The 20,725-nt window shown below is 36.6% G+C and overlaps 6 protein-coding genes and 2 non-coding genes across 9 annotated transcripts; 5 read left to right on the top strand and 3 right to left on the bottom strand.

Annotated features, from left to right (window-relative positions):
* The first annotated feature begins 416 nt into the window (after window positions 1-416).
* On the top strand, window positions 417-2,425 carry BNAC02G11180D. The gene is made up of 2 exons (XM_013828701.3): window positions 417-1,938; window positions 2,017-2,425. Exons 1-2 carry the CDS (start codon window positions 1,731-1,733, stop codon window positions 2,226-2,228), a joined length of 420 nt encoding a protein of 139 aa, XP_013684155.1. The 5' UTR covers window positions 417-1,730; the 3' UTR covers window positions 2,229-2,425.
* LOC106388586 lies at window positions 2,248-3,935 on the bottom strand. The gene is made up of 4 exons (XM_048747080.1): window positions 3,291-3,935; window positions 2,818-3,228; window positions 2,541-2,750; window positions 2,248-2,455 (listed from the first exon to the last, which is right to left on the bottom strand). Exons 1-4 carry the CDS (start codon window positions 3,744-3,746, stop codon window positions 2,432-2,434), a joined length of 1,101 nt encoding a protein of 366 aa, XP_048603037.1. The 5' UTR covers window positions 3,747-3,935; the 3' UTR covers window positions 2,248-2,431.
* Window positions 3,936-4,031: 96 nt separating this feature from the next.
* LOC125582686 lies at window positions 4,032-4,226 on the bottom strand. Its single transcript, XR_007320142.1, has one exon. It is a non-coding gene; the product is annotated as a U2 spliceosomal RNA (small nuclear RNA).
* Window positions 4,046-5,599, top strand: BNAC02G11160D. Of its 2 annotated transcripts, none has more exons than XM_013828668.3 (4): window positions 4,046-4,422; window positions 4,566-4,751; window positions 4,925-4,964; window positions 5,317-5,599. In XM_013828668.3, exons 1-4 carry the CDS (start codon window positions 4,420-4,422, stop codon window positions 5,373-5,375), a joined length of 288 nt encoding a protein of 95 aa, XP_013684122.1. In that variant the 5' UTR covers window positions 4,046-4,419; the 3' UTR covers window positions 5,376-5,599. The 2 variants fall into 2 exon arrangements, with proteins under 2 accessions (XP_013684122.1, XP_013684129.1); XM_013828675.3 differs by lacking the exon at window positions 4,046-4,422 and adding an exon at window positions 4,445-4,480.
* A 186-nt stretch (window positions 5,600-5,785) lies between these two features.
* LOC106388552 (eukaryotic translation initiation factor) lies at window positions 5,786-9,852 on the top strand. The gene is made up of 9 exons (XM_048747077.1): window positions 5,786-6,207; window positions 6,798-6,869; window positions 6,953-7,060; window positions 7,150-7,347; window positions 7,433-7,530; window positions 7,616-7,703; window positions 7,782-8,132; window positions 8,221-8,463; window positions 8,541-9,852. The coding sequence occupies exons 1-9, from the start codon at window positions 6,034-6,036 to the stop codon at window positions 9,525-9,527; spliced, it is 2,319 nt and encodes a 772-aa protein (XP_048603034.1). The 5' UTR covers window positions 5,786-6,033; the 3' UTR covers window positions 9,528-9,852.
* On the top strand, window positions 6,536-6,641 carry LOC125582830. Its single transcript, XR_007320279.1, has one exon. It is a non-coding gene; the product is annotated as a small nucleolar RNA snoR103 (small nucleolar RNA).
* A 2,965-nt stretch (window positions 9,853-12,817) lies between the features above and the next one.
* Window positions 12,818-16,035, top strand: BNAC02G11140D (protein MULTIPOLAR SPINDLE 1). Its single transcript, XM_048747076.1, has 11 exons — window positions 12,818-13,011; window positions 13,182-13,239; window positions 13,357-13,503; window positions 13,584-13,640; window positions 13,851-13,930; window positions 14,021-14,069; window positions 14,216-14,329; window positions 14,425-14,617; window positions 14,702-14,772; window positions 14,982-15,186; window positions 15,653-16,035. Exons 1-10 carry the CDS (start codon window positions 12,865-12,867, stop codon window positions 15,173-15,175), a joined length of 1,110 nt encoding a protein of 369 aa, XP_048603033.1. The 5' UTR covers window positions 12,818-12,864; the 3' UTR covers window positions 15,176-15,186; window positions 15,653-16,035.
* A 1,230-nt stretch (window positions 16,036-17,265) lies between these two features.
* Window positions 17,266-18,814, bottom strand: BNAC02G11110D. The gene is made up of 4 exons (XM_013828632.3): window positions 18,404-18,814; window positions 18,032-18,102; window positions 17,708-17,948; window positions 17,266-17,614 (listed from the first exon to the last, which is right to left on the bottom strand). The coding sequence occupies exons 1-4, from the start codon at window positions 18,506-18,508 to the stop codon at window positions 17,444-17,446; spliced, it is 588 nt and encodes a 195-aa protein (XP_013684086.2). The 5' UTR covers window positions 18,509-18,814; the 3' UTR covers window positions 17,266-17,443.
* Window positions 18,815-20,725: the final 1,911 nt, after the last annotated feature.

The raw sequence follows: 20,725 nt of genomic DNA, 5'->3' as shown, positions 1-20,725 counted from the left end.
AGGTAGAAGAACCCTTTATATTCATGGAGATTATTAGCCCAAAAATGCGGAATATTACAAGATCGAGTTTGATGGATATTTGTAGAAGATTACAAAGTCCAAAAAAAAAAAACAAGTGCTTTTAACTTATTGTCTACAAATAGGAGGAAAACATATTTCTTACTATTTTAGGACAGCCGAACCAGTCGTCCATAAACATTAATTTTTTAAAAAAATTGTCTGTCTAAATTTGTTTTCTGAAGCTTGCTCAGATTTTCAACCTGGTTAAACAAATTAATTACAAAAAAAAGTAGTTTAATGAAATTCTGGGGCTCATGAAAAGCCCAATAAAGTGCATATAGAATGGGACAAGTCGGTTCTCACAATCTAGTAGCAATCTATGTATTTTTGTTTCACTAAAAGAAGTTTCAGTACCAGGCAAACTCTTAAGCTCATACTAACTCAAAAAAAAAAAATTCATAAGAAAACAAAGGTTAAATTCGGTAAATGCTGCACGCATGCGTTCGCCGGCAAATCAAACCAAAATGAAATATTTTTTTCTTGGCCGACTCAAAAATCAGTTTAGACATCAGCCTAATTAGTAATCTCATATAAAGTGACTAACATCCTCTTAACAATTGAACTAGGGCTGGGAACTTTGATCAAACCAAACTCGCCGAACCAAAAAGTTTGGTTTTCTCTTAGTTCGGTAAAAAAAAGTTATTCTTTTGTTTTGTTTGGTTCGGTAATCGGTAAGTTCAGTTTTCTAAAAAAAAACTAAAAAGTACCAATTTTAATCAAAATTCCGAACTGAACCAATCGAACTAACCGAAATCCGAATCGAAATAATCGAACGAACCTAACCAAACTAACCAAAATACAAACCGAAATAACAACTAACAGAAATTAACTAATTTTTGATTTTTTTTTAATTTAAACCGAAAATTTAACCGAATTAACCGCAAAACAAAAACTTTGGTAAAATATTTTAGGACCAAATTAACCGAACCAAACATAACCGAACTTTTTCGGTTACTTTGGTGAAATTTTGACCGACCTAAACTAACATAATTCTGAACTAACTGAGTTCCGAAATAACCGACCCGTACTATCCGAATAAAGCGGACCGGCATGCCTAGATTGAACATTGATGAGAACTCTGTTTTTTTGTAATTCCTTAATCTTTTTTTTTAATATACATGGATATTCTGGTCTTCACATAAGTGAATCCAAATTAGCCTCGTGTTAGCAGCCTACGTTTTCAGCCTAGTGTCAGATCCCCTTAGTCACTTAATTAAAAAAAAAATCTTAGTTATGTGGAGATACATAGATACGAGTTGTCGATTATAGCTTGTTTAAACATATATATTTCACTCCAAAGCAACAGCAGCAGCAACATAAATCCCTCCCTTTTCAACACTGTTCGTTGATATACACCACCACAGGTTCTTCGATTTCTCTCGTCCAACTCTTTCCTTCTCTTTTTTTTTCGATTTTGATTTCTGATAAACGTCGTTTGATTGATTTCTTCATTGCGATCCATAAAGTTTCGATTTTTCTTTGTGGGTTCTAGTGGTTCCTTGGGTTTGAACCCTAATTGTACCTTGCTTCGTAAACGTAATATCTTGTTACACAAGTTTCAACAGCCTAACACAGCTCCTTCTCGCATTATACAAAGTCAAACGTTTTTTCTTTTTAATTGTTTGCTCGACCGTCTTAGATTACAGAAGTTTCGTCGACTTGTGCGAAACATGGATTCAAAAGGAGACGATGGAAGTAGAGAGATGCTCTTGAAGCTTCAAGAGAAGATTGAGAAAGCCACTTCTGAGCTCAAAGCGTCAGGATCATCATCTGTTTCCACTTCATCTCATCATCTTCAAAAGCTCTCTAAAGAGGTCCAGCATCTTCTCGAGAAGACTGCGAACGCTCAGGATCCGAGTAAACCGCAGATTCGCGATGGTAATAATCTATTCAATACTTGAGTGAGAGCTATCTGCTCTCTTCTTATGTTTGAATTTTTTTGGGGCTTTTTCGCAGGGCTTGACAAGGTGTTTGATGCTGAGGAAGTTGGACACTCGTGCGATTTATGCGACAGAGATCTAGCCTCTGATCCAGAACGACCTAATGCTTCTTTGCGCAGCTTACAAGAAGCGTGCGTGCTGGCTTGTGGTCATGTCTACCACTTCAAATGTTTGAGAGGCACCACTCTTGATCTTGATAACCCTTCCTGCATTTTCTGCAACAGCTAACTAACATGACATCCTAGCCTTTGTGGACCAACTTTAGATACTTCATGAGAGATTTAAAGATTTTGTTTTCACAATGCCAATGGAGTTACATACAAATCTATCAGTTTCTTTTTACATCCTTTTAAGTTCCTCTTAGAAGGTTTACGTAAACATACAAATGGGTCTGTATGGGAAACTAGAACCACTCCCAGGCATTGTAGCTTCTAGATCCAGAAGTGAATCATTGCCTGCACAAGAAACAAAACAAAATGTTCAATACGTTCTGAATATTATTCAGACATCTCTCACCAGCGTAGAAGGAGCAGTGATTACCGCTTGAATTGAGTTAAGGGCTGGATCCTCCTCAAGATGAGACACAGGTTGAGTTTGATGCAGTTCTGATCTTAAGCTTCTCATCTCTGACTGCATTACATTGAGCTGATCTCGAATCTCCTTAAGCAAACTCATATGTTCTTCCTCGATGCTTGGCGGCGGCTTACTCAATTCCCTTTCGTAATTACTACTCACCATCTCCCCTCTAACCTGTGATTCCTTCTACACATTATTAGCACTTGACCAATTTGTTCTAGCACATAACATTATCACTTACATTTCTTTCTTCGATTTCCTCTTCTTCCGAGATGATTGTAAGGCTTTCCTTTGTCCTCGGAACCTTGAAGATGTCACGGAGATTCGGAGACGAAGCAACTTTGGCAGCAGAGAATCTATCAGGGTTCTTCATCCTCTCCATTATCGAACTGACATCACTCTTGGCTGACTTGAGTATAGTATTGCTGACCTGTGAAACCAACGCATGGGACATAGACTTGCGCCTAAGCAAAGGCCATTTAGACTCCTTGGGAGAATCTCTTGTGTCTGAAATTTCTCGAACATGCTCGTCTATTCTCTTCATCTCTTCCCAGTAAGCACTCAAGTCTTCACCAGGAGATAAAGAACTGTCACCATTGCTATCAGACAGAAGCAGGCTCCTTCTCTCACTGCTCATGCCATCGAAAGGACTCTGCAACAGACAAGATATTGAACTCCTCAATCTCTCAAAACATGAAAAGAGAAAGCTTTTACCGATAGATTACGCTTCATCTTCCTCACACCACGAGAGGTATCGCCAAAGAAGACGAGATTTTGCGGGAACTTGTTCTCCACGACAGCTGGATCAGAGATCCCTACGCTGAGCAGTTTACATCTGTAAGCCTGAACCTGAAACTCGAGAGACGCGATCTCCATCTCCTTATTGTATATCAGATCTTCGAAGAGCGTCAGAGAAGTCTCCGCGTGGCACATCTTCTCCTCCGCCATCCTCTTGTACTGACTGGTCTCCATCTCCAACGCTGCTTTCTCTCCCTGGAGGCGCAGGATCATCGACAAGGCCTCAGAAGCAGCTGATGACGAGGCTTCGCGCTCATCGTCAAGCTCTTGACTGATCTTCTGAAGAAGCTCTTGCTGCGCCCACATTGTTTCTCTGACCCCTGAGGGTTCTCCGTTGGCTCCAAACCCTAGACTCATCGTTCTCTCCACCATCCTCTATCTCTCTCTCTCCGGATTCACTTAATGAGATCAGAAAACAAGAGACGACGAGATCGAGGATGATTCGAAATTTAACGCGGTTTAGGACAACAACTGTAAGCAAAGCTAAAGCAGTTTAGTTTTGTCCACTTTCAGCACTTAAATACAGTCACGTAGGCCCATTAGCCCATTTCGAATAATTAATCAGTTGAATGGGTTAAAAGTACAAATCAGATTAATCAGGGATAAGAAGTTTAAAATCCTATAAGCCGAGGGGCCAAAAATTAAACTGTAAAATTGGCGGGTTGAGCCGGCCTGTGCAGTAGTGCAACGCATGGGCGACTCTTGAAAGCCCAGATAGCAAGCTATCTTAACGGGCCTTCTCCCTCAAAAAATAGAGTTAATATCGTGTGACCCGATGGGCCACATATCAGATATTAAACTGATAAGAACAGATACTACACTTGATCTTAGCCAAAAGGCCGAGAAAGGTATGATTTGGCGAGTCCCTTGGCATCTTGTTTTATACTGCTTCTCGTGCCTCCCATGTTTGTTTCGTTACCGATGTGGGAGTTTTAAAGAGTTAGATATAAGAAACACTCCGTCTCTTTTAGCGGGTTCGTGACCGACAATAGTCTTAAACCTAAAAGTCAAACAAGCCACCAATAAAAGAAGCCAGTTTCTTGCCATGGTATTACATATATCTTTTTACTTGGTTGGTTTCATTCTTTGTTTATTTAACTGGGAAAGTTAAGAGCTTTTTGAGCTGAGAATTTGAATCTGGCCATGTTGGTTATAGGGTATTGATTAGTGTGCGTTGATCTTGTTTTGCAGGCAATGTATATTCGTGTGAAGCGCACGAAAGCCACTTACTTTATCCAATGCGATCCGACCGAGACTGTTTTGGATGTGAAGCAGAAACTGTTCACCCTCATTGAGCAACCAGTTAGTAACCAGCGTCTGGTCTTATTGTCTACTGAAGAAGTATTAGAGGATTCGAAATCTCTAGCTGAGCAGAAGGTATCAAACGTTTGACTGTTGTCTCCTCATATATGTCAGTGTTAGAGACTGAATAACCATTGTTCAGTTCTAAGGAAGAGCTATCTTAATCATATAGACACTGCTTCCGATTGCATATTTTAAGAAAGTTGTGGTTGTGACTTGTTTGCTATATTCATTGTTTTGTTGTTCAGGTTGAGAACGATGCAGTCGTGGCTCTGACTTTGAGAAAAGGTTATACCTCATTTTTTCTATGCTCCTTATAGTAACTATGTGAAATTCAGCAACTTAGTGGCATACAGGTAACACGGACCACTCGTAATTGAATATACATTTAGGTTAACTAGTAACCACAACTATTCTATATGTTTGTGAACCAACCCTTCAAACTCTAGAGATTTGTATGGAGAGTTGCAGTCTTTCTAAACCCTTTTGTGGCTGGATGCTGAATCTGATTCCTGTTTGTATCCCATCAGTCTTATATTTAGCCTAACATTGTTACACACAACTGTTTGAGGATATGGTATTTGCATTCGTTGAATGTATGAGTGACATGATTAGTCACGTCTCATTATTTCTTGTGCAGATGATAACGAGTTTGAGGATGTCGACATTCCCCGGCCTGCCGACTTCTCAATCTCATGAAGAATGTAAACTCAGGAGAACATTTGCATCAACAGGAGAAGAGTATATTATTCAAAACGCAAGGAGGAGTTTATAAACGCTTTAAGTTGTTTCATTTTATCTCTGCGTTGTGTCAACAAATGCCTCTTTAGTTTGTTACAGACAGTTGGTTGTAATTAAAGATACTGAGATGTGGAACTGCAACTTGCAAGATTACTAGTTCTCGGTGAAGTCTTTCATGATTAGAAGAACAAAGTGTACTTGTTGACTTGCTGGTGGTGTACGCGAGCCAGGGCAGCTCCATTCACCTTTTCACATTGTGCTAAGGTTAAACTAGAAATGCTTAGAAGTATAATGACGGAAAAACCAATGTATGTTAGGTGACGGAACTAAAAACAAAGCAAGGACACAACAGTAATTTTAAAAGAGAGGAAAAAGACGGTAATAAAGAGAAGGGATTGTGTCTCCTTCTCGACTTCTTCTTCTAATCATCTCAATCTCTTCTTCGACAAGGAGAGAAAGAGAGACAACGCACACAAAAGCCGATCTCTTTCCGTTGATTCTCTTTGAATCTCGGATTCAGCGATTCATCGTCGCTGAGAAGAGCTTCTTCTATCGTTTCGTTGTTCTTTTTTGTTTGGAGATTTTCGATCCGATCTCAGGTGTTATAGATCTCGGTATGCAGCAGGGCGATCAGTCGGTTTTGAGCTTGAGACCTGGTGGCGGTAGAGGAAACAGAATCTTTGGTTCCTCATCCTCTTCTTCGTCCATCTCCTTTGGATCTCTTTCCTCTTCCGATCTACCTCTCCTTCGTCCTCATGGCGGTGCTCCTGCTTCCTCTTTCCCCTTCAAGGTACCTTCTTTTTTTTTTAGCTTCCCCTCTAGATTCTGGATCTAGGGTCTTCTTTTTCTCATGGGATTTAGTTTCTTTTTTGCCGAGCTTATGTTGGATATTAGATGAGCCCCGACCACATGGAATCACGTGTCTGCAACATACATAATTAGCTACTGTATATTACTTCAGCTAATTAGTGTGTTGATTTGCGAGTTTCACTGCCTTGTGTAATAAAATTACATCTGAACTCATGTTGGATATTGGATGCTTTCCGACCACATTAGAATCATGTGTAATTAAACTTCATAAGTAAGCGATTTGTGTTGTCCTGATTCTTAGTGGCGCACGCAAGTATGTGTAGCTGCTGTAAATATGGACGTAAAACGATATGTAGGCTTTTAGGTGGGCATTATGTTAGCTGCTATCTGCTCATAAAGGACCTATTGACATTTCTTTTTATTCATAATCATCTTAGCCTAAGAATTCACGAATAATTCATCTCTTAGTTATGTACTTAGCATTTTTGGCTCTTTTCCTTTGTGTTTTTTTTTTTGTTTATTGAGTCTTCGTTAGTGAAGATTCATCCTCGGTTATGTTTTTGGTTTCAGGGTGGAGACTCGAGGTTCGATGGCCGTGAACGTGTGAAGTACACCCGTGAACAGCTTCTGGAACTTAAAGAGGTGAGCAGAATCAGGGCTGGTCTTGTTTGAGCTCTTTTTTTTTTTGTTTATTTGAGGTTACTGACGTCTCTGTATAAACACAGACCGCTCAACTCTCTGATGAAATTCTGAAAGTCAAACGGGAAACTGAACTAGAACTGTTCGGTGAGGAACAGACCTGGGCACGTGGAGAAACTGTCGTAAGCAATGTGGTATGTTTTTTGTTGGAACATTATTTTTCTATTTTTTCCTCCAGTAGTATCATGAGCTCTAACACAGATCTGTTATCTTAATGCTCCAGGCTCCAGTTCAATCCGCAAGTCGCTTCTCTGAGCCAGACACTCGCAATTGGCGCAGCCGTTCTGCTGCTCAACCACCACCCTCTGGGGAGGAAAGATCATGGGAGAATCTCCGTGAAGCTAGAGATTCCAGGTATGTTGAAGCAAACCAATATAATCGTCAAGGCCAACCTAGGGGGCAAACATCATCCAACCAAGGGGTAATTGTTTAATAAATTAATGTGTTTTTTTCTCTCCTATGTCCTTGTCATTTTACTTTCTTACATGTATATCGTGTGGAAGCAGGGTGGACCAGCTCCTGTCCTCGTCAAAGCTGAAGTACCCTGGTCAGCTAGAAGAGGAAACCTTTCTGAAAATGAACGTGTCCTGAAGACTGTCAAAGGGTAATGCCTGTTCTAGACTTTACTGTCGACATGGAATCATTATATCGTGCTTGCACACTGACAAACAAATCCTTTTCTTGTCTAGGATACTGAACAAGCTTACCCCTGAGAAGTATGATCTTCTCAAGGGCCAACTCATTGACGCTGGCATCACATCTGCTGATATCCTGACGGTGAGTATAAGTAAAGTCTTGTTTAAATCATCCAGGTTCTTCACGTAGCTAACGAGTGTTGTTCTCTTTCATTTGTAGGGTGTGATAAATCTTATCTTTGACAAAGCTGTCCTTGAGCTGACTTTCTGCCCAATGTACGCTGAGTTGTGCTCTGACATCAACGACAAGCTGCCCACCTTCCCACCCGAAAAGCCTGGGGGTAAGGAGATCACATTCAAGAGGGTTCTGCTGAACATCTGTCAAGAGGCGTTTGAAGGCGCTTCCAATCTGAGGGAGGAGCTTAAACAGATGAGTGCTCCAGATCAGGAGGCTGAGCGTAGCGACAAAGAGAAGTTGCTGAAGCTCAAGACTCTAGGAAACATTCGTCTGATTGGTGAGCTTCTAAAGCAGAAGATGGTTCCAGAAAAGATTGTTCATCACATCGTTCAGGTTAGCTCCCACACATTTTCTTAAAACATTTTTTGTTTGCTTTGGTAGTATATGTGTTAACCTTTTATTATCTTTTTCCTGAGCATAGGAGCTTCTGGGGGCTGATGAGAAAGCGTGTCCAGCAGAGGAGAATGTGGAAGCTATTTGCCATTTCTTCAAAACCATTGGGAAACAGCTTGATGGAAGCATGAAGTCAAAACGTATCAATGATGCGTATTTCAAACGCCTGCAGGATCTGTCAAAGAATCCTCAGCTGGAACTGCGTCTGAGATTCATGGTTCAGAATATCATTGATTTGCGCTCTGATGGATGGGTTCCAAGGCGTGAAGAGGTATCTAGCCTTCAAAATCTAATGATTCAATTTTAAAAGTTACTTCATTGTTTAACGGTTCTAGTGTTCTTGTGCAGATGAAAGCAAAGACTATAACAGAAATCCATTCTGACGCTGAGAAGAATATGGGTCTCCGACCAGGCGCCACTGCAAACATGAGAAAGGGTATGGCTTCTAGTAGTGGGCCTCTGAGTCATGGCCCTATCTACCCTGGAGGACGACCTGGTGCAGGTGGCTTGATGCCTGGTATGCCTGGGACGCGAAGGATGCCAGGAGCGCCTGTGGGGGACAATGATAACTGGGAGGTATCCAGGACAAGGTCAATGTCTAGACGCGACGGGCCAGGAGGATCTCTGCATTCTCCAGCAATGGGCAAGTCCACCTCAATGAACACGAGGCTGTTGCCTCAAGGAAGCAGCGGGTTCATGAGTGGTAAGACAAGCGCCCTGTTACAGGGCAGTAGTTCACGCCCAGCAGAACAGCCGGTTCAGCGAGCTGCACCTGTGGCTGTACCGGTTCCGGTAGAGAAACCACAGGCCAGTGCTGCTCCCAAGTTGAGCGAGGAAGTTCTCAAGAGCAAAACAAAGTCGCTTCTCGAGGAATATTTCGATCTCCGACTTCTTGATGAAGCTATGCAGTGTTTGGTGGACCTTGCGTCGCCTTCTTATCACGCAGAGTTTGTGAATGAAGCAATTACTCTGGCCCTCGAGAGAAACCCACCTGTTGTTGAGCCCATCGCTAGTCTATTGGTGTATTTGCTATCCAAGAAGGTGGTCACACCCAAGGATCTTGAAACTGGGTGCTTGATGTTCGGTGCTATGCTGGACGACGTTGGAATCGATCTCCCCAAGGCACCAAACAACTTTGGTGAGATTGTTGGGAAGCTGATTGTTGCTGGTGGTGTGGATTTCAAATTTGTTAAAGAGGTCCTTGGAAAGATGGAGGATGATAGGTTCCAGAAGGCGGTGGTTGATGCAGCTGTGCGCATTGTGGAATCTAGCGAGCAGGGGAAGTCTCTGTTGGCCTCACGGGCTGCAGACGTCGAGGCTTGTCGGAATCTGTAAAGGAACCAAGGCCTTGTGCGATGAGTGTTGTGTGTTGTAAGCTTGAAGGACAGAACTCAAAGATAGTTTCCAACAAGAAAACTTGTGGGAGTTTTGGTCTTCTTTATTAAGCTCTTTTATTATGACATTATTCTCACTTCTTTGTGTTGTTGTGGGAATGTGTTCATCTCCTTTTTTAGTATTCTTCTGAAACTCTTATCCTTTACTTTTTTGACCTTTGCATTTTTGTTTTACGGTCTCAGATAGTGTTCAGTTGATTGTTGTTCAGACCTGAGACCCCTATAAACTTTGTTGCTTCAGATATTTACATTGGAATGTTTGATCATTTGTGTCTTTCTCTTAGATGAGAGCCCAGATAAATTGAATCGCCCGAGTATTTGTCATTCTGAAGTCTCCCGACAATTTTTTTTTAAGATATGATATTTTGGATTTTGGAGGCTTGCAGACTTATACGCTAAGGTCTCCTTACGTTCTTAGTACAAGATTTTGTATCTCTTAAACTTTTAGTTTTAATCAATTTCAGTTGCCAAAAAAAAAAAAAAAAAAAATTGGATTTTGGAAATTATTGGAATCCAACCAAATACAAACTTGTTATTTAAAAACTCAAATTTATACTATTATTTATGAAATAATTTTGCTGATTTATCATCTTCTCCATAATTTTAAGATAAGTTATTAATTTAATTACTATTATTATTTAAATTTTATTTATATATATGTATTTATCATGATATTTAAGATAAATATATAATCAATAAACATTAAACTATTCTACCGACATATATACTATTATTTTTAAAATATATTTACTATATATATTTATCATGATATTTATGGCATTTAATTAATAAATTGATATTAACAATTGATATTAATAATATCTACCGATAATATCATAACTACATTTATCTTATATTTACTTTATGATTTTAATGATTAATATTAGAGCCATTTTTTGGATTTTTATTGAAAATATTGATTCAAATACATATAAGTAAAATATTAAAGTTTAGATTAAAAGTAAAGTATCATTGAAAATTGAAAATATGTAATAAAATATAAATTATATACTTATGTTAAGCATTTTATATATATATATATATATTTAATATTAAACAATCATATTACTATCCTAAAATAAATCAATTTATATTTGTACATGACCAAAATCAAAATCACAAATGAGTTTATGCTCATAATGAATTTATCCGTAAAATCATAAATGTTATCAAAATACTATATTTAAAACTAAAATATTAAATATTATATAAATTAGAAAATGAAAATTAACTAAAAATATTAAAATATATATGGAAGCATGAAAAACTAAAACCTTGGAAAATAATAAACATAATATAAATATAGTCTACGAGAATACATAGATAATGTTTGGGATTTATTATTTTGTGTTTTTGTCTCATTATTTTTAAAATCTAGATAATATAATATTTTGGCTATTGTTATATTTTGAAGTTTTATGGGTTGTGAATATTTAATTATAATCTTTTTATAACCACTGGATATCTTTTCAGTCCACAAATATAATATAGAAATTAGACTCCGTATACACAAAATAACCAATATTTGCAAAATACCCTAGGACTAATTTTGACACTGTTGATATCTTTATAATACAAAATTACCTCCGTCCCAACTATCTGGATCATTCTCTATCTTGTGTCTTCTTATTATCTTCTGCCCAGAACAATCTTCTTACTTGTCTCTCTCTCATGTGTTTTCTTAAAATCACCAAACACAATTTTTTTCCTATTAATCTACAAATGTTTTTTTCCTTATCTTTTCTATTTCCAACTATGTGAACCAGCAACATGTACGTATATTTCAATTACATAGTATGAATCTAATGAGTACTATCCTCACATGAGTTTTTGTATCTGTCTTCTCTATTCTTTTACTCAGTCTGACCGTGATATGAATGTCTAAGAAATTTTGTTTAATATAAATGTGAGATCTCTTCGATTCATTCGCTGGTAAAAGCACATGGTTGTATTGATGGTTTGTATAATCAAGAAATATACAGATTTCCCGACATTGATAAAACCTGAATCTAACATTTAAGTTATTTGTGCTTGTAGTCGATATTTATTAAGTTAATGGATAATTGTTTGATTACATGCTACAAATCAAATATTGTGAGCATATGCATGTTTATGTTTGGTTAGTTGTTACTAAACCGGTGGATGCCGATTTTTTCACAAAATATATTATCATTAGCTGATAAATGTTTACTTAATTGTTATAAAACATGTTAACAACCTTTTAAAACCGTTTGTAATTTTTTTTTTAAAATAGCTTTTCTTGATTGATAAATAGTTTGTTAGATGCTATGAAATAAATTAGTATGTTAAAACAAGTCGGTTACGTTGAAACTTTGTATTCATATTATATATAACATATTATGATTGGCTGATACATGTTTAACCAAACATGTTACAAAATATGTTATCGCTTTTTACATTGTTTGGTAAAATGATTAAAGGAACAATCATTAAATAATATATATATATATATATATATATATATATATATATATATATATATATATATATATTCTGTTAGAAGTTACAAATTATGTTAACGTGTTAACTTAATCATTATCTATTCAACTAGTATTATCCTAGCGGTTAACAATTACTTTAGCTATATAATCAAAATTTAGGGCAATAACGAGAAACCTATAAAAATTTAGGGCATGAGTAAAACGGAAAAGAGGGATAAAAATATCTATAGTGGACTTGAGTTTTTTTTGCTTTAGGGTAGTTTCTTAATTTCTCGGTGATTTGAGTATATTCGGCCAATTGTCTCTATATAATAAAGTGTTTGATTTCAAATCCAAATTTCCTAATTCCATTATTATTATAAAAAAAAATTTGATCCCAAATCTACTTCCCACAAATAAAACAAAAAAAAAATTAATATATTGATTATCAATATGAATATTGAAGTAATAATTTATAATAGTTTAATAATTTATTTTTTTATAAAACTAAATATTAGAATTGAAAATTGTTAGGATTTATATTTTAGTCCGCACAGTGCTCGAAACCTAGATAAGTATTTGAAACATATAAATAGTTTTTCTTTTTTTTTAACACAGGTAACCCATTACATCATCAGCTATTAATTTCCCTGATTGAGCTTAGAGCCTAGAAGCCTAGAAGACACAGCCGCTTGAATTTATGGGCCCTATTATATGTAGTAATGGGCCATGTTGGGGCCCCGTATAGTATCCAGAAAAGCTCTCCCGCGCAAGGTTATTATTATTCCGAGAATTAAAACATTTCCTTATTTTTATTATTGGAATTATTTGAACGAAATGAGTTCGAGCTTCACTGAAGCAAATCAGATGGAGAAGGAAGAGTCGCTGAAACTGGCGATCGCTGTTTCTCTGATTCAATCGAAGATCCAGAACCGTAGATCTTCTTCTTCCTCCGAGACTGATGCTCTTCGCTGGAAGCACAAGGTTTTCTTTCGTACTTGGGTTTAAAAAGTTCATTCTCTTTAGTGAAATCTGCTACCATGATTTTTGTTCGGTCGATTGATATTTGGGTCAATGTTTCTCTTGGGTATCTCGGAAGCTAACATGATTTGTGTGTTTCTAACATCGTGTGGGTTTTTGATTTTTGAAATTAGGCTAAAGAGAGGAAGAAAGAGATAATCAGACTCCAGGAAGATCTCAAGGATGCTGAAAGTAATGTTTCTGTCTCTCTGAACTTTAGCAACTCGTTTATTTAATGATTCCAAAAATAGAAAGGCTGCAAGATGGTTTTCTGGAGCTGAATAATTTTTTTTGTTAATTGCATCTTAGGTGGTTCACATTGTGATTTATTCCCAGCGAGTGCTTCTTGCAAGTGTTATTTCTTTGATAACTTGGGAGAATTCAGCGGCAGGCGGTTTGGAGAGGCCTCTCAACCGAGATTCAGCGATGTTCTTCGTCGTAGATTTATCAGATTAGGTCTCTACCCCATGCACAGATTTGTATCCTTTGTGTTTCTGGAATCGACTTATCAGCTTGTGTTGGCATTTGATTCATAGCAAGGACAAGGGGGAGAAGGAAATCAACTCGATTATCTCAAAGATTGCGGCTCTCAGGTTTTTGTTTAAGGGTCTTCCTTCCTTGGCTTGTTTCACCGTCTATTATCTCTTACTTTCAGTTTGATTTATGCATCATACAACACCATACCATAATATTGCTTGCTATGTGAGAGAAGGAAGTGAACAATAGAATATTATGTAACCAAGCACCACCGGTTTCATCTTCTACGATTCTTTTTTATATTGTGTTGAAACTTTTGACTGCAGAACCGGGATATGAAGAGCAAGCAGATCATCTAAAGATTTCTATTGATTTTCTACTGGAACTTGCTGAACCAGACTCCAACGTTAGGCTTTGTTTCTTAAGATTTTTCTTTTCTTAGTGTGCACTCTTTACATGCTTTCTAACATTGGAATCTCTTCTTATATATCTGCAGTCCTCTAATTTCAGCAATTGGTCACATCAGGCTGTAGATTTCATATTAGGTAAGCTTATTCAAACTCCTGAATTGCAAACTTATTATTTATATTCTGAGATGTTATTCCTTTTATTGGAAGGCTACTTTGCACTTACGAAACAAACATGTGCTTTTGTTCCTCATTGCTAATATGCTCCTTTTGCATTGCTCAAGCTTCACTGAAGAAGCTTATATCGATGGGGAGAAACTTGGAAGCTGTTGAAGAATCTATTAGTTTCATGATTACACAGTTGATCAAAAGAATGTGCACTCCCTCTATAGGAAATGGTAACTCTAGCAGCTTGCTTCTGATTCTAACTATGTTTTACTTTCTGGTTATCATTTCTAATACTTGTTTTTGTGTGTGTTTTAATCTGTTTTAGAGGTGAAACAATTAGAAACAACTGCCGGGCTTTATGTCCAACATATGATCCGTAAACTGGGAAGTGATCCATACATTGGACAGCGTGCAATATTTGCCGTCTCTGAGAGACTATCAATTTTAGCCGAAAATTTACTGGTCATGGACCCATTTGATGAATCATTCCCAGAGATGGATGAGTGCATGTTTATCTTGTAAGTATTTCAAATTCTAATGAGGATGTGTTTTTATGATACATGGACTGCTGAGATTGATTATGTTGTCTTATGAATCTGTAGGATACTGCTTATTGAGTTCCTGATATGTGACTATCTGCTACCTTGGGCTGAGAGTGAAGCATTTGAAACTGGTAAACTAAACAATATGTATTTTTATGATACTTGAACATCAAATCAGAGTGGCGCAGCGGAAGCGTGGTGGGCCCATAACCCACAGGTCCCAGGATCGAAACCTGGCTCTGATAAATTTCTCTTTTTATTTTGTGTGCCATTTTCCATTTTGTTTCCATTTCTGATACACATATACAATCAATGATATTTGGTTGTGTCTAACCTGTAGTTGTGTTTGAGGAGTGGATAGCATCAGTAATCCATGCGAGGAAAGCAGTAGCGGTTTTGGAAGAAAGAAATGGATTGTATATTCTTTACATGGACCGAGTCACAGGGGAATTAGCTAAACGAGTTGGTCAAGTCACATCTTTACCGGAGGTGGAGCCATCCATTTTGGACAAAATCTTAGCCTACCCAGAATGATTACCTTCCAGGTTAGTAGCATCTCGACCCAATAAAAGCCATTTTACCCATAGTTCAGCAAAGAATAGTGTGTGGAAAACAAGTTGCTTGACTTTTGCATTAAGGTATAGTTGAATCGGTAATTATATATATCGTGGTCGGCTTTGACTTTTGCTTGATGATTGCTTTGTGATATTGGACACTTAGTTTTCCAGCGAGTCAAAATCTTTGAATTATGACCGACATAGGCTCCACATGACACTCTGACATTTATCTTATCATTTCATGTCTCAATCATCACACCAAATGCTATTAAATTATTTCCAGCTGACAAAACGTATCTTCTTTCAACTATTGCATTTTCTTTATAATCACGGCAGATGGGCCAAAACCTTCTCTTATCTATCTTCAGAGCAGAGATGGCAGACGTCAAACGCCTACTCATCCTATCAATCATCTTGCTTCTGTTCTTGTCTCAGTCCTTTCTTCTATGTTCAGGTCGTGAAGAGGACGAAGCTGGTCAAACGAGGAAGCTTGGAGTTTTTATAAGAAAAAGGGGAGGAGGAGGATACAGAAGGGCTCGCACCACCACATCAGCTTCTGCAACACTTTTGTCAGGCTCCTTCCACATGACTGCTTGCCTTGTCTCCTCTTTCCTGCTCTCTCTTCTTTTCTAGGTTTTTTCTACTGTCAAAAGTGGTCTTCTTTTTTTTTAATTTCTCTACAAGAATTGTAGTGGTCGATAGTAGTTAATGTCAACAAGAACTCTCTGTATTCTCATATAAGTTTGAGTTCTACATGTGTGTGTACAACATGAATGCTTTGAGCTCTATGCTTTGGTCTTTTCCAAGTTTGTGAAACCAAAAGAGATGCTTAGATCAGTTTCCTTCTGCACAGAACACTTTTAACACATAACAGAACCGGTTATATATCAACACAAGTAACAACCTAACTGTTTTATTACATAACACAAGTGTGTGAAACTCAGATCCTCATAGCTTGTATATCAAATCTCCTGACCTTGGCACATACACATCTGGCTTCTTCTCCTGACCTTGGCACGAACATGGGTCCGTCCATCGTTGTTGGACCGTAAGCCTTGAGATGATGTTGGTGAGTATCTCTGGAGCCAACACGTCTTCGACCATAAAGCTTCTTGCTTTTTTTTTTCCTTTTCTTGTTACGTTTCAGACAAGAAGAAGATCATCATGTCTTTGGCGTCCGGTAATGAATTTAAAGTTTACACGAAACGTTCTTTGTTTATACACGTGTGAACACGTCCTGATAGGGCTGAGCATAAATACTAGTTACTTGCCTTACGGCATCATTATTGGGAGTCCCTTAAAGCATCCTTTAGAGGAGAGGGTGGGAACCGAGAAAGAAAGAGAAAGAAAAAACCTCTAATTAAGGGTTGTCCCTTACTCTCCAACTACCAGAAAAAAAAAAAAAACAAGGAATTTTCTTTCTCTCTCTCTTCATCCCACCAATAATGATGCCCTTATACCCGCTACTCGACTCGTACTAGCCTCATTTTTTCAAGTACTCGTCGTTGCCAAGTCAAGTATCAAGTCGTTAAGTTTTGCTACTTGCAAGTACAAGGCAAATAACAAGTATCACAAAAAAAGTTACGACTCACCTTTATATTATTCGTTACTTGTTTTACAACTAAAAAATAAAACTAAACTATAAAAACTAAAGCGCTAAACAAATATTTCTTTGTTGTAAGAAGTAAACAATATTTTCTAATTGAATTACATCTTCTTTTTTTATGTTAGGTGCAACTATTTTATATAAAATAACTCTCGTATTTTTACCAAATCGAGTAAATAAAACAAATTTTCATAACCTTCTCTCGTAAAATATTATCTATCAAATAATTTTTTAGAAAGTTGGAAATATATCCAAATAATTAATAAATACTTGTATGTAGCAAGTAATTGAACAAAGCAAGTAACATATTTTTGAACAAGTACTCGAAATAACAAGTACTGATAAGTCAAGTACAAGTCGAAAAATTCATTACTCGTTCAAGGCAAACCAAATATCAAGTATACGAAGTACCCGCCTTGTGTCCACCCCTACAGTCCCGACCGTTGATCTTGTTCCTGGAGTTTTGGATCACTTCCGTAGATTTTGTTTACTCGTGTAAGAACGACACATGTCTAGTATACAAATGTCACTTGTATAAGTGGCCACATCAAGAATGGACAAGGATATGTTTTCAACGGAGAAGATAAGATAAATTGATGTGGAGCTATGTTACAAGATAGTACATGACTTTGATGTCTTTTAAACTCTAAGAGCTGCAACAGGATCTTGCCATGAGCTTTTCCTCTTATGTGAACCGTCTCCTCCATTCCTGCAAGACAGCATCTCTATGCTGCTCATTCTCTTGCATGCACTGCTTTGTTCCACTCTCATTCTCTCTTCGCTATTGTTCATCTCTTCCTCTTCTTCTCCCTATAATCAATTGAAGAGATGGTTAAATGAGGTTTGCAATGAGTAGTAAAGACATGTTTGGTTTCTTTTGTAAGCTACTGTAAGAGTGCTTACAGATATCTGGTTTAGATCGAACAAAGGAACTTTTTTGGTTTTGGTTTCGTCATGATGAGCCTCTCCTGAGTGGTTTAAGTCAGGAAGTGAAACATGCTTCGTTTCTGCTCCACTTGTCTTATTAGGAGACACTTCCACTCTGACTAACTGCGTCTTACTCTTCTTCCCACCATTTGATCTTCCCCTAACCTTCTTAACAGGTTGGTCTTGTCTCAAATGTCTGTACCTCCGCCGCAGAAACCTGATAAAGCAGGCATAAACACTTGAGAAAGAAACATCAAGGACTTGATGATATAGTGTCAAGAATTGTCGGTATACACGTACCCGACTTCGGCCATTAGCGTTGCCTTTCTCTCTTGCATAGTCTCCAACCTTTTTCTCATTGCTTCAGTATCCTTTGTGTAATCCAACAAAACAGCAATACACGTTAATAATATACAGAACCAAAGTGATCTTAAGAAACGAGAGAAACAATCACTAATACTGACACATCAAGTTCAAGACTAATATAGAAAAGAATACACAGTTTAAGCTCAAAGTTTCAATCCTTCTCTTTTCTCGAGCTGTGAGAAGAGATCAGGGTGAGAACAAGAAAATTTTGAGCAATTCCTTTAGATCTAGAGACAAGTAGCGAGCAGATGAAGAAACTAAAGCTGGTTTTAAAAACTCAAGGGAAAAAAAAAGAAGAGTTGGTACCATATGAAGTTCTTGATAGTCTTGCAAAAGGCTATGGTGCCTAAATCTGACTTTGGGATCCTCAACAGGATTACAGTTGAAGTTTCCATGAGCTGGATTCATCATCAGATGAACACAAGATGTGAACTTAAAGAATCACGGAAGGGGAAGCTCTTGAAAGAGAGAATGGGAAGAGATAGGGAGAGAGAGAGGAGTAAGGTTGTCACTATGGGTTTCGTGTAGTATTCTAATAGCTAGATGAGAAGAAGAAGTCAGAGAAGGACAAAGAAGCAGAAAAGAAGGACACATCATGTTGCTGTTGTTGCTCTGACTGTGAGGAAGAAAAAAAAAAGAGAAAAGGAAATAAAATAAAAGCAAAACTGCTTTTTTTAAATGGGTTGAGACAGCAGTGATAGTGATGAAGATGGAAGCAGAGAGACTTGTGCAGTGTTTGGAAATGACTTGTGCACTAAATTGTGGTGTTGGGTCAAGTGAAAAGCAATTTGCTTTTTAAAACCTTTATCAACAGTAGCGCCTTTTTTTTAGTTGGTGAAGTCTTGAAGAAACACCTCTTTTATCTCTCTTTGTTTCCTATTTTTTTTTTTTTGGGGGTCAAATTTCTCTTTGTTTCTTTTGCTCCATTGTCGTCTGTCAAATATATAAAAGTAAAACCATTCAAACTAGGTCCATTGAAAAAAGACAGATGAGAATGGAGGTTGAAATATAAATCTCAATTATCTCATACTTTTTAATATATACTAGTATTCAAGAAATGTCAGGAGAGAAACCAAACATATCACCTTTTCATTTAATATTAAAATATATACAGATTGTGTAGAAACTCTCCCTTGATTTCTGGACATTGGTGCTGGACTTCTGGGTTTTAGAGTTTTTTCTCCTCCAAGTTTATTTACTTTTTGTTTGCAAAAAAAAAAAAAGTTTATTTACTTGGATGGTTATAAAAATCCATACTAAATACCCAGTCCCCTCGTCACATGCAAACCACTTACCCTGCTTTAAATATCACCCAAAAAAAAAACTTTATAAATATGGATGATTTTGGTGTGTTTAACTTTTTGGCATTTACAAATTGACACGGATGATTCTGGTGTGTTTAATGCATCAATGACTCATCAGCTGATGGAGGAGCCGTAAAAACGTAAAAGCAATAGTGATGTGAAAGTGTTGGTTTTGGTCACAATTATTAACACACAGCTCTGTAACGAGCTTAGCTTCGTTTTTGTTGTTTTATGGAAAAAAGTTTCCTACGTACACGAAGTTTATACTAATACGATGGAAATCATCCAATATAGGAGAATGTGCCAATAACTACACGAAGTTTATGTTAATACATGTCATATGTACAAAGTAAATAATAATATGGTGGCAACATCACAATCATATTTAATTGATTTTAAGCTAAGTTAATAGGGTTAATCCGTTATTTACTAAACTTAATAAACTTAATGATTTATTAAATTTGATAAACTTAATTGATTTTATTAATAAACTTAGTAATTTAATAAACTTTAACTTAATAAACTTAATAAATTTATTATACTTAATAAATTTATTAAACTTAATAATTTAATAAACTTAAACCTAATAATTTATTACTTAAATAAATTTATTAGGCTAAATAAATTTAATATAAGTTTATTAAATTATTAAGTTTATTAATAAATGATTAAGTTTATTACTCCTTCTGTTTTTTTTATATTTGACGTTTTAAAAGAATTTTTTTTGTTCCAAATTATTTGACGTTTTCAATTTTCTATGTAAAATTTATTACTAATTAATGTTAGATGACCAATGATATTGTAGTTTCTATTTAATTATTGGTTAAATTGTGGTTAGGTAAACAATTAATGATGTTTTTGTTTAGAAAATTAAATGTTTCTTAATCTATGTGCACAACTTTAAAGCGTCAAATATAAAAAAACTGAGGGAGTAATAAATGATTAAGTTTTAAGTTTAGTAAATTTATTAATTTTATTAAGTAAGTTTAATAAATTATTAAGTTTATTAACAAAATCAATTAAGTTTATTAAACATAATAAATCATTAAGTTTATTAAGTTTAATAAATTACAGATTGACTCCTTAACTTAGTTTAAAATCAATTAAACCTGATTGTGATGTTGTCACCATATTATTATTTACTTTGTATATGTGACATATATTAACATAAACTTCGTGCAGTTGTTGACACATTCTCGTATAGTGGATGATTTTCGCCTACGTGTACCTAGGAAACTTTTTTCCTTGTTTTAATGGTCACCGGTCACGTGCAGGTTCATGGAAGGGATACGTGTCTCAATGTCTGGTTACAATAAGCCCGAGA

This window comes from Brassica napus, chromosome C2 (assembly GCF_020379485.1).
Source record: "Brassica napus cultivar Da-Ae chromosome C2, Da-Ae, whole genome shotgun sequence".
Lineage (NCBI taxonomy): Eukaryota > Viridiplantae > Streptophyta > Magnoliopsida > Brassicales > Brassicaceae > Brassica > Brassica napus.
The sequence above is the reverse complement of the archived record's forward strand: the minus strand, read 5'-3'. Positions and strand labels throughout refer to the sequence as shown.

Bases quoted from the DNA above. Each gene is read 5' to 3' on its own strand.
- BNAC02G11180D (XM_013828701.3), top strand. From the start codon at position 1,731: ATGGATTCAAAAGGAGACGATGGAAGTAGAGAGATGCTCTTGAAGCTT. The intron at 1,939-2,016 runs GTAATAATCTAT...GCTTTTTCGCAG, and splicing joins TAAACCGCAGATTCGCGATG to GGCTTGACAAGGTGTTTGAT.
- LOC106388586 (XM_048747080.1), bottom strand. From the start codon at position 3,746: ATGGTGGAGAGAACGATGAGTCTAGGGTTTGGAGCCAACGGAGAACCC. The intron at 3,229-3,290 runs GTAAAAGCTTTC...TGTCTGTTGCAG, and splicing joins AGATGAAGCGTAATCTATCG to AGTCCTTTCGATGGCATGAG. The intron at 2,456-2,540 runs GTAATCACTGCT...TTTCTTGTGCAG, and splicing joins CCCTTAACTCAATTCAAGCG to GCAATGATTCACTTCTGGAT.
- BNAC02G11160D (XM_013828668.3), top strand. The intron at 4,752-4,924 runs GTATCAAACGTT...TTTGTTGTTCAG, and splicing joins AATCTCTAGCTGAGCAGAAG to GTTGAGAACGATGCAGTCGT. The intron at 4,965-5,316 runs GTTATACCTCAT...TTTCTTGTGCAG, and splicing joins GGCTCTGACTTTGAGAAAAG to ATGATAACGAGTTTGAGGAT.
- LOC106388552 (XM_048747077.1), top strand. From the start codon at position 6,034: ATGCAGCAGGGCGATCAGTCGGTTTTGAGCTTGAGACCTGGTGGCGGT. The intron at 6,208-6,797 runs GTACCTTCTTTT...TTTTGGTTTCAG, and splicing joins CTTCCTCTTTCCCCTTCAAG to GGTGGAGACTCGAGGTTCGA. The intron at 7,348-7,432 runs GTAATTGTTTAA...GTGTGGAAGCAG, and splicing joins AAACATCATCCAACCAAGGG to GGTGGACCAGCTCCTGTCCT.
- BNAC02G11140D (XM_048747076.1), top strand. From the start codon at position 12,865: ATGAGTTCGAGCTTCACTGAAGCAAATCAGATGGAGAAGGAAGAGTCG. The intron at 13,641-13,850 runs GTTTTTGTTTAA...TTTTGACTGCAG, and splicing joins TCAAAGATTGCGGCTCTCAG to AACCGGGATATGAAGAGCAA. The intron at 14,070-14,215 runs GTAAGCTTATTC...GCATTGCTCAAG, and splicing joins GGCTGTAGATTTCATATTAG to CTTCACTGAAGAAGCTTATA.
- BNAC02G11110D (XM_013828632.3), bottom strand. From the start codon at position 18,508: ATGATGAATCCAGCTCATGGAAACTTCAACTGTAATCCTGTTGAGGAT. The intron at 18,103-18,403 runs GTACCAACTCTT...GATTACACAAAG, and splicing joins ACTATCAAGAACTTCATATG to GATACTGAAGCAATGAGAAA. The intron at 17,615-17,707 runs GTAAGCACTCTT...AATTGATTATAG, and splicing joins TCGATCTAAACCAGATATCT to GGAGAAGAAGAGGAAGAGAT.